The sequence below is a fragment of the Gadus chalcogrammus genome, chromosome 17 (genome assembly GCF_026213295.1).
Source record: "Gadus chalcogrammus isolate NIFS_2021 chromosome 17, NIFS_Gcha_1.0, whole genome shotgun sequence".
In the NCBI taxonomy this organism is placed as follows: domain Eukaryota; kingdom Metazoa; phylum Chordata; class Actinopteri; order Gadiformes; family Gadidae; genus Gadus; species Gadus chalcogrammus.
Genome location: NC_079428.1, coordinates 12,546,419 through 12,557,481, shown reverse-complemented (window position 1 = coordinate 12,557,481; position 11,063 = coordinate 12,546,419). Strand labels below are relative to the sequence as shown.

The 11,063-nt window shown below is 45.0% G+C and overlaps 1 protein-coding gene across 1 annotated transcript; it reads left to right on the top strand.

Annotated features, from left to right (window-relative positions):
- The first annotated feature begins 347 nt into the window (after positions 1-347).
- On the top strand, positions 348-8,223 carry LOC130369702 (mothers against decapentaplegic homolog 1-like). The gene is made up of 9 exons (XM_056575197.1): positions 348-613; positions 1,657-2,278; positions 3,173-3,282; positions 3,432-3,537; positions 3,830-4,102; positions 4,612-4,731; positions 5,456-5,677; positions 6,163-6,419; positions 7,685-8,223. Exons 2-9 carry the CDS (start codon positions 2,095-2,097, stop codon positions 7,826-7,828), a joined length of 1,416 nt encoding a protein of 471 aa, XP_056431172.1. The 5' UTR covers positions 348-613; positions 1,657-2,094; the 3' UTR covers positions 7,829-8,223.
- The last annotated feature ends 2,840 nt before the right edge of the window (positions 8,224-11,063 follow it).

Sequence of the window (11,063 nt, the reverse complement as noted above, 5' to 3'; positions counted from 1 at the left end):
TTATCCGAGGGTGATGCACTATTTAAAACTATCTTGTTGTTTATTGTTTACTTTATACATAGTTGATATTATTAACAATCATGAAACATCATCAAAACCAAAATAGACAATCAGCCCCCACCAAAGGTTTGTTTTTTGCAGGTTGACATATTTACAACGGGAATGTACGACTTCGGCATTCCTCTTTACGAAGTCGCCCATCTTTGTGGGTGTGTGACGCTCTCAGTTCGAAGAAATTATAATTATTCCCAATTCGCTGTTTTCTGTCAGATGTCTTTAACTCGGCATAGCAGGCTTCATGCTTCGTCGCCACGCCCTCGTCTCTCCTGCATATGCGATACGAGGGAGCACTCGATTCACGACACTCCCCCAGCGCCGGAACGGTGTTCCGTAGCGTCTTGTGCGGAGCGGCCACGGCGTGTAGACGCCAAGGGTTAAACAAATCAAGTCGACCCGTTTACTCTTTTCCTGCTAAACAAAACCCCGAGTTGCAGGAGTAGCAGCAGCTTTAAGCCCCGCCGCAAGGTTCCGCCCGTCGTGGAGGGAACGTTGCTTTACTCTACGACTGACGCCAAGAAATACACATAACGTTACATCCTCTCAATAAGCCGAGGTAGGTAACCGATTACTTTAAATGTACTTCAAGTGAGCACTTGCAATGCCTGACGAACAGTGCACTTCGTCTAGGCTTCAAGAACCCGAATGATCAACTTTTCGCTCTATTGCAATCGGTATTTTAACCCTTAGCAGCCACACACACAAACCGTATTTTAGTCGACTTACAACTTTAAAATGTCTGAATTGTAGTTGTATCAACTTATATAGTCCTGCCCTGCGAGAGACAGACAGACACACACACACACACACACACACACACACACACACACACACACACACACACACACACACACACACACACACACACACACACACACACACACACACACGTTATGCTGTGTCTATTATGTCTGGCTTTCTCAGACGTTGTCTTTCTCCCAATTAAATTCTCTCCCTCTTTCTCCTTTGCACGTCATCTCCAGTGGATAAATAATTTAGTTGTCTATATTGGTCAGAGAGAGGGGGGCTGGCAGATAGAGAGGTATTCAGCTGCAATACTACACCATGTTTCTGTCCACCCCCCCCCCCCCTTCCTTTCCTCTCTTTCCTCCCTCCATCCAGTGCACTCTCCTCTCTGTGACCCCTTCATCCATCTGCCCGTGCTCCATCCTTTCATCCTCTGATCTCTCTCTCTCTCTCTCTCGCCCCTCTCTCTCCCCCCTCTCTCTCTTTCAGGAGGTAGAAGGACATTGATTTTCAGTTCTGCTAAGTGCACTGTCTAGGGTGTCAATTATCAGTGGTGTGTGTGTGTGTGTCTCTCTCTTTGCTTTCTTAATGGTGTGGTGAACTCTGAACTGTGAATTTACATGACATACTATCTTACATTACATCATCATGCAGTGATATGAGCAGCCCATAATAATCTCTTAGGCACATAAACTACATTTGGATTGTTAACCCGATTGGTTGTTATGACAACCCCAAAGTGATTGGTTGCTATGCCAACTAGATGCTGGGCTGGACGGTGACTGGTTTCCATGCCAACTGAAAGGTCAGTGATTGATTGCTATGGTGACGAGTTCTCTTTATTCTCCCCAGGTGGACAGCTCCACACCTCTGAGCTCTGGCAACACACCCATTCCCTCCGCCTCTGTGTGTGTGTGTGTGCGTGTGCGTGTGCGTGTGTGTAGGGCTGTGAGTGTGTGCACGTGTGTGTGCGTCAGTGTGTAGGGCTGTTAATGTTTGTGTGTGTCTGTAGGTGTGCGTGTGTGTGTGTGAGTCTGTATTTGTGTGTGTGTGTAGTGCTGTGAGTGCGTGTGTGTCTGTGTGTAGGGCTGTGAGCGTGTGTCTGTGTCTGTGTGTGTGTGTGAGAGTGTGTGTAGTGCTGTGAGTGCGTGTGTGACTGTGTGTGTCTGTGTGTAGTGCTCTTTGCGGGTGTGTCTGTGTGTAGGGCTGGTAGTGCATGTGTGCGTCTCTGTGTGTGTGGGGCTGTGTGTGTAGGGGGAGTGTGTGTGTGTGTGTGAGTGAGTGTGAGAGATGAACGTGTCGTCCCTGTTCTCCTTCACCAGCCCGGCGGTACGAAGGCTGCTGGGCTGGAGGCAGGGGGAGGAGGAGGAGAAGTGGGCGGAGAAAGCGGTGGAAGCTCTGGTGAAGAAGCTGAAGAAGAAGAAGGGAGCCATGGAGGACCTCGAGAAGGCTCTCAGTTGCCCGGGGCAACCCAGTCAGTAGCAGTTACAAACTTGAGCTATAAGCCCGGAGAGGCCGTGGTTACAATGATTTTTAGAAATGCTAGGGGGTGTTTGTGAGGCATGACACGAAGCAGAGTTATTGAAGCTGTTACTGTAGACTTCCTAGTAAGATTTCACAAAATAAACACACAGCAACATAAAATGCGACAATTTACTGAAAACAAATCCTCATTCTCCAAGCAATTTAGTTCCCCTAGACAGCAAAATGGCTTAGCAACACAGCCTAGCATTCTTTGAATTTGGCGACGGGTTAATACAAAATAGTTATTGTTATGGGTCACAGTGGTGTGCTTAAAGAGTATTTTACAACCGCTTCGAGCCAATCACAATCAGACCGGAACCATCCATTTTGTTATGTGAAATTAAAATGATTTGACAGAATTTTTTTGGGGGGAAATGTATAAATTTTTGTGGAATTTAGTAAGCACTTTGATACTTTGCTTGATTACCATACGTGATGTCTATGTGATATCTGCTATGGCTTTATCCACCACTAATGACAAACCTTGTATTTGTGATTCCCAGAGCTACTCTCACGCTATTGTTCAGTAGAGGCTGTGCCGGAGTCCGGACTATAATTTATTTTTTTTAACTACTCTGCATTGTGTCTGCTGTGCAGCACTATAACTTTTTCTAGTTGCTCAAATTTTGATCGGACTCTATTAATAGTCCGATCACCATCTCTCAGCCTCACTTTGGACGAAACATATTCTGCCCAATCAATTAATGTAAATATTATAGCCCGTATTATGTATTATGGAGAAGACACTCAAACATTTTCTAATCAATTCTCTCTCTCTCTCTCTCTCTCTCTCTCTCTCTCTCTCTCTCTCTCTCTCTCTCTCTTCCCCCCCCCCCCCCCCAAGGTCAGTGCGTGACGATCCCTCGCTCCCTTGACGGGAGGCTGCAAGTGTCTCACCGTAAGGGTCTGCCTCACGTCATCTACTGCAAGGTGTGGAGGTGGCCCGACCTGCAGGTAAGCTTGCGCATCAGTCACCTAGCGGCCATCTCTACCCAGCTAGCACTTAGAATCAGGTTGGCTGCTTGCTGATTAGACCATTACACTAAATTAACATTGTGTGTGTGTGTGTGTGTGTGTGTGTGTGTGTGTGTGTGTGTGTGTAGTCTCATCATGAGCTGAAGGCAATGTCCTGCTGTGAGTTTCCCTTCGGATCTAAACAGAAAGATGTCTGCATCAACCCCTACCACTACACACGAGTAGACACCCCCAGTAAGTGTGTTTGTTCAATATGTATTTATTATACATCCCCATTGGCCTTGGTTAATAATAATAATAATCTAAATAATATTATGTGTTATGTCCTCCTCTGCCTCATTGAGTTGATACAATATGAATATATTAATAATAATAATAATAATAATAATATTAATAATATAATTATATTAATATACCAGCGGAATAGTAGAAAAAAAATATTAACATTATTCATCCCTCTGTCACTGCGTAACATATACTATAATAATGGTAGCATAATAATAGGTATTATTTCTCCTTTCCTCAGTGCTGCCCCCAGTGTTGGTTCCCAGGAACAACGACCTCGCAGCGAGACCCTGCGTGCTCTCCCGTTTCCACGGCGACAACAACGAGCCGCTGATGCCCCACAATGCCACCTACCCAGAATCCTTTGCTGGCATGAGCGGGGCACTGGAGGGCTTTGATCCCTGTTCCCTTGACAACGGTTACCCTGTGTCGCCAGGGGGTGGGTCCTGCAGTAGCCCCGCCCTCCCCTCTCCTCCAATCAGCTCAGACACCGAGAGCCCATTTAACTTACCAGGTAGAGCCCTACCTCACTCTACCGCCTCTCTCTCTCTCTCCATTTAGCATATTAGTTAGAGCACTACCTGACTCTACCCACTCTATCTCTCTGTCTCACGCTTCCTCCCCATGTAGCATACCAGGCTAAACCCATCTCATTCTATTGCTCTCTCTCTCTCCCTCTTGCTCTCGCTCTCGCTCTCGTCTCGCACTTGCTCTCGCTCTCGCTCGCTCTCTCACTCATATATCAGATAGAGCCCTACCTCGTTCTACCAGCTGTCTCTCACCTCTCTTCCTCACTGTACCTCCTCTCTCTCCTCCAACTTCTCTCCCTCACCCTTCCCCCCTCTCACTCCTCTAACATCTCTACCTCACTCTACCTTCTCCTTCAGACCCTGACCTGTGTGTGTGTGTGTGTGTGTGTGTGTGTGTGTGTGTGTGTGTGTGTGTGTGTGTGTGTGTGTGTGTGTGTGTGTGTGTGTGTGTGTGTGTGTGTGTGTGTGTGTGTGTGTGTGTGTGTGTGTGTAGCTGACACTCCTCCTCCAGCTTATGTGCTGGCTGATGATTCGCTGAGCCAGGACTCTCAGCCAATGGAGACCAACTTCCTGTCCAATTTACCCAACACCATGGAAACCAACAACAGGCCAGGTAACCATGGCAATGGCCCTGTCACAATGGTGACACATGTTCCTCACACTTCTCTCCCTCTCTCTCTGTCTGTCTGTTTCTCGGCCCTTCTCTGTCTGTGTCTTGTCTGTCTGTCTCTCGCTATCAGTGTATTTGATGGTCTCTCTGTCTGTTCTTATCTCTCTCTCTCTCAATTCATTTTAAATTGGTTTTACTGGCATGACAAAAGCATGTTTGCATTTGTCAAATCCCTTAACATTTGGATTCGTATACGGACTTGTACACTGTGTTCTGTGCTGTCAGTACACACTAACATGTGTTTGTACGTAACAACTATAAACACTGAAGTGCTGTCAGAACACACTTAACATGTGTTTGTGCGTAACAACTATAAACACTGAGGGGCTGTCAGAACACACTAACATGTGTTTGTGCGTAACAACTATAAACACTGAAGTGCTGTCAGAACACACTAACATGTGTTTGTACGTAACAACTATAAACACTGAGGGGCTGTCAGAACACACTTAACATGTGTTTGTACGTAACAACTATAAACACTGAGGGGCTGTCAGAACACACTAACATGTGTTTGTACGTAACAACTATAAACACTGAGGGGCTGTCAGAACACACTAACATGTGTTTGTGTGTAACAACTATAAACACTGAGGGGCTGTCAGAACACACTAACATGTGTTTGTGCGTAACAACTATAAACACTGCGCTCTGCTCCCTCCATCAGAGGTGCTGCCGGTGGCCTACGAGGAGCCGGTTCACTGGTGCTCCATAGTTTACTATGAGCTGAACAACCGTGTGGGAGGGGCCTTCCTGTCCTCCCAGTCCAGTGTCCTGGTGGACGGCTTCACCGACCCCACCAGCTCCCAGAACCGCTTCTGTCTGGGCCTGCTGTCCAACGTCAACCGCAACTCCACCATCGAGAACACACGCCGACACATCGGAAAAGGTACTGGACATGGGGCCCGATATCGACCCAGACATAGGGTCTGATGTAGCACCTGGTTTAGAAGCACTACTATAGAAACGGATATAGAACCGGATAAAGAAGCAGATATAGAACCACAACCATGGAATATAGCACCTGATACAGAACCACTATTACAGAAACAGATATAGAACCTCAACCTGACAAAGGGCCAGAGAGAGAACCACTACTTTAGAACCAGATATGAGGGGAGTTCTAGAACCATTAGAACCAATGTACCATCGGGAACACACTCTGACACATCGGCAAGGTTGACGCAACCAACAGAAAATGTAGAACCAAATAAAACTGAAGAGCCACATATAGAGCCCCATGGATTCTAGTCCTAAGTGTGTGTGTGTGTGTGTGTGTGTGTGTGTGTGTGTGTGTGTGTGTGTGTGTGTGTGTGTGTGTGTGTGTGTGTGTGTGTGTGTGTGTGTGTGTGTGTGTGTGTGTGTGTGTACCAGGTGTGCACCTGTACTACGTGGGCGGGGAGGTGTATGCCGAGTGTCTGTCCGGCAGCAGCATCTTCGTGCAGAGCAGGAACTGCAACCACCACCACGGTTTCCACCCCACCACCGTGTGCAAGATCCCCAGCGGCTGCAGCCTGAAGATCTTCAACAACCAGGAGTTCGCCTCGCTGCTCGCCCAGTCCGTCAGCCACGGCTTCGAGGCCGTCTACCAGCTCACCAAGATGTGCACCATTAGGATGAGCTTTGTCAAGGTACCGCCACACCCTAGACCCTGGACCTAGCTCTAGACCTGACCTTAGACCAAGCTCTAACCCTAGACCTAGCTCTAGACCTGACCTTAGACCAAGCTCTAACCCTAGACCTAGCTCTAGACCTGACCTTAGACCAAGCTCTAACCCTAGACCTAGTTCTAGACCTGACCTTAGACCAAGCTCTAACCCTAGACCTAGCTCTAGACCTGACCTTAGACCAAGCTCTAACCCTAGACCTAGCTCTAGATCAGGGGTGGGCAGTTAATTTTCCCAAAGGACCACATGAGAAACAGGGTCTGTTGTGGAGGGCCGGGCCAATAGGCTAAATTCAATCCAGCTCAATATTAATTTGATCTCTTTATAAGACGCAGTAAAATGTAGGGTATTTGATAAGCTGTGAATGGTAAGAGTAAAAGTTATAAGAATATGAAAAAAATAAAGCAGACATGGTACAAAATGCAGCTATGTTTTTAACTAACATCCACGAAAGCGATTGTGAAAAAATTAGCATGTTTTTACCATTTTTCAAGGAACAGCATTGAATGAACTTTATGGTGCTATTACGATTTCATTTACAGCGTAATTACATTAGCTTTTTTTCCACATGTTTTCTTCAGATGAAAAACTGAAGCAGACATAGTACAAAATGACAACATGTCACTATTTGAACAGTATACTCAAAGCAATTTTAAACAAAATGTGCATGTTTTTGCAATTGGTTTTTCAGAATAGCAATAAATTAACTTTATACAAAGTGTTATTATCTTTTCGTTTTTAGTTGTACTACTCCATTAGCTGTTTTTCAATTGGTTTTTTTTCTTGTTCAGTGAGAGAAATCTAGTCTGTGGTTGACTTGAACAAGTGCACTGAAGTCAGGTTAAATGTTTGACGCAGGCCGGTTAGAAACGGACAAAAGGCCGGATGTGGCCCGGGGGGGGCGTACAATGCCCAGGTCTGCTTTAGATCTAACCCTGGACCTAGCTCTAGATCTCAACTTAGATATAGCTCTAACCCTAGACCTAGCTCTCACCCCAGACCTAGCTCTCACCTTAGACCTAGCTGTAGACCTGACCTTTGACCTAGCTCTCACCCTAGACCTAGCTCTAGACCTGACCTTTGACCTAGCTCTCACCCTAGATCTAGCTCTTACCCTAGACCTAGATCTGACTTCAAACCTAGCTCTAATCTTAGACCTAGCTTCAGGTCTGACCTTAGACCTAGACCTAACTCCAGACCTGACCCTCTCCCCCTTCCTCCCACCCCAGGGTTGGGGAGCTGAGTACCACCGGCAGGACGTCACCAGCACCCCCTGCTGGATCGAGGTGCACCTGCACGGGCCACTCCAGTGGCTGGACAAAGTATTGACCCAGATGGGCTCCCCACACAATGCTATAACCTCAGTGTCCTAACACACACACACACACACACACACACACACACACACACACACACACACACACACACACACACACACACACACACACACACACACACACACACACACACACACACACACACACACACACACACACACACACACAGAAACTCATATATACACACACATACAAACACAGTCATATATTTCCATACACTCACATACACTATAAATAATTATATATACACACTCACCATATCCAGTGTCTTAACATATATAAATGTATATACGCACAAATACTTAATGTGCACCTAGGCCATGTATAGAATGTAACACTATTATACTACAGTACACTTTGTTATACTACAGCTATCTCCTTTGAATATTTCTACCTTTCAATGAATTGTTACAAACTGTATTTTTAGATAACTTGTGTTTAATAAAATTGTATTTGATTTTAACTTGTTAATATAATGATTTGTTGATTTAAATGTTGACCACCTAGATTGATATAGTTATTGAGTTAGATACAGCGAAGAATAAGTATTTGGTTATAGAGGGTTACATTTATTTATTAGGTTAGATCTGGATAGTTTAGGCATACGTTAGAGATAGTTAAACAAAGGTATTAGGCTATAGATTGCTAGTTAATGTATTAGGTTAGAGACGGTTTGTTAATGTAATAGGTCAAAGATAGTTAGTTTAGGTATCTAAGAGAAAGTAAGTTCAGGTATAAAGATGGTAAGTTTAGGTATTAGGTTAGAGATGGTTACGCTGTTATGGTTAGATTGGGGTGTGTTAGGGTTAGGCTTAGTATGGGGGGTTTAGAGTTAGGGTTAGCATAACCATGGCATCAGTACCCTGTAATCCAGTAGGGGACAAAGTAACGAGAGGATGGTGGTGACCTCCCATCCATCCGACGGCTGCAGTAACAACCACTACACATGGGGGATTTGACTAGGCCGTGTGCGTGCACGCCAGCCCCCGTCCTGGGATCGACCGAGCTCGGCCACGAGGATCTCATAGACGGGAGAGAGAGGCTGAACTCGGTTGCCATGGTTACCAGAGAGAGGGAGACTTGGCGAAGAGTTGACCGCTCGTCCCGTCTCCAAGATGAGTTACACGGAAGAGATCTGTAACCTGGTTAGATATTATTAGATGTTATCAGAGAACCATGGAATACATCTGTAACCTGGTTGGATATTATTAGATGTTATCAGAAGAGATACAAGAAGAGATCTGTAACCTGGTTAGATATTATTAGATGTTATCAGAGGAGATACAAGAAGAGATCTGTAACCTGGTTAGATATTATTAGATGTTATCAGAGAACCATGGAATACATCTGTAACCTGGTTAGATATTATTAGACGTTATCAGAAGAGATACAAGAAGAGATCTGTAACCTGGTTAGATATTATTAGATGTTATCCTATGGAAGAGATCTGTAACCTGGTTAGATATTATTAGATGTTATCCTATGGAAGAGATCTGTAACCTGGTTAGATATTATTAGATGTCATAAAGGAATGCACTGAAGAGCCTGTTTTATAACAGCATACAGCCGGTCAATACAAAACCAAAGCAGAAATGATAAAAGCACTGTTAAAGAATAGATACATACCCAAACACTGAAACATAATAAATAATTTTAAGAAACACATACTCCAGATTTTGTCTGCAGTCTGTCTACCTTATGTTCATTGTTCTCAAGATAACTCAAATACATTCTCATGTATACAGTATATGCCATGCCATGCTTCTATTTTATGCTAGTAGTTTGCTACGGATTATAGTGGATAAGCTAGAAAGAATAGCTATTCAGCTTTAGCAAAACGGTTAGTTTGGCTAAAGGTTCATTAAGGAAACTTGAGTTTTACATTCATATTTATTAGCATTTTAATTCACCAGTTGGTACTATTAACAGTCTGGTAACAGCTGTTAGCCAAATAAGTGAAATCAGGCAAAGCAAGCTAGAAAATATTGAAACAGCTGACAAACATGGCCAAGGCATGAACGTTTATAAATATAATAGACATGATATCACTGCGCAATCGTGATGATGTATGGCCCTTGTTGGCAGGACAACAGATTTGATTCCATTGGTTCCTATAGAACACTATCACATTAGAGGCAAACCCTTCAAGGCCCCGGCCCCCCGAGGGCTGAGCACTGAGGCGACCCGGATTATCTGGGTGTTGTCTGGGTACAGTACGTCTGTTGCTCTGGTAGAGATGATCGGTGTGTTGCTAAGGGAGAGAGTCTGTCTGTTGCTATGGGAGGGACAGTCGGCCTGCTGCTTTGGGAGAGACAGTCGGTCTGTTGCTATGAGAGAGATAGTCGTTCTGTTGCTATGGGCGTATGTGGGAAGGCGAGGGCTGGGTTCCTGAGAGATGGTCTTCTGGATGTTTGACAGCTTGGTGTTTCCCTTGCGACAGCCTTTGGGCTCTTATGATTGGTGGATCCGTGCAGCGTCATGCAGGTGTAACATTGATAATAGGCAAAGTGCTTCCTGGGTTTTTAAGAGGTCGTGTCGACCCTGATCACATGACATGGGCTCTTACAACCATCGTCTTCTCTCGCTAATGCTGACAGGTGTTGGATACCTTTACATCTGCTGCTAACTCTGACAGGTGCTCGTCTGGAAACATAAACAGGGATGGTAAAGTACATCTTGTACCTCTTACAAATATTCAAGATTCATGGCCGTTTGACTTAGGAGCATTATGCAATCCTGTAAACACAAACACATTAATAATTTACAAATAACACCCCGCCCACCCCTCCCAGTGATGGTGGGACAACAGAGCCCAACTATTATGGGATGGATTGATGTTCAGCTTATTCAACCATCAGACAGGACTCTGGTTCGATTCCCAAACCAGCTGGGAAAATATCACAATCTCCATCATGGCAGTGACCTCGCCCTCAGTTGAAGACTGTGGTTGTACTGGGATGCTCCCAGTGTCCACTAGAAGAAGACTGGCTGCACTGGGCAGCTCAGAGTAGAACCAGTAGAAGACTGTGGTTGTATGGGTCTGCTCCCAGTACCCACCAGTAGGAGACTGTGGTTGTACTAGGCAGCTCCCAGTATAAAGTTTTGTTAGTGAAAGAGAAGTAAGACATGCTTTATGATATGAAAGAACTGTTAAACATGGATTATACATGTAAAGGTGAGAGGATGTGGCTGGCTGCAGCAGACCCAGTGAACCCTTCTATCTAAGGCTATAGCGAACCAAGCATTATAAGAGCTAGCTTACATTCTCAAA

Excerpts from the sequence above, each read along its gene's own strand:
- LOC130369702 (XM_056575197.1), top strand. The coding sequence starts at position 2,095 with ATGAACGTGTCGTCCCTGTTCTCCTTCACCAGCCCGGCGGTACGAAGG. Across the intron at positions 3,538-3,829 it reads CACACGAGTAGACACCCCCA|TGCTGCCCCCAGTGTTGGTT; the intron begins GTAAGTGTGTTT and ends TCCTTTCCTCAG. Across the intron at positions 4,732-5,455 it reads GGAAACCAACAACAGGCCAG|AGGTGCTGCCGGTGGCCTAC; the intron begins GTAACCATGGCA and ends TCCCTCCATCAG.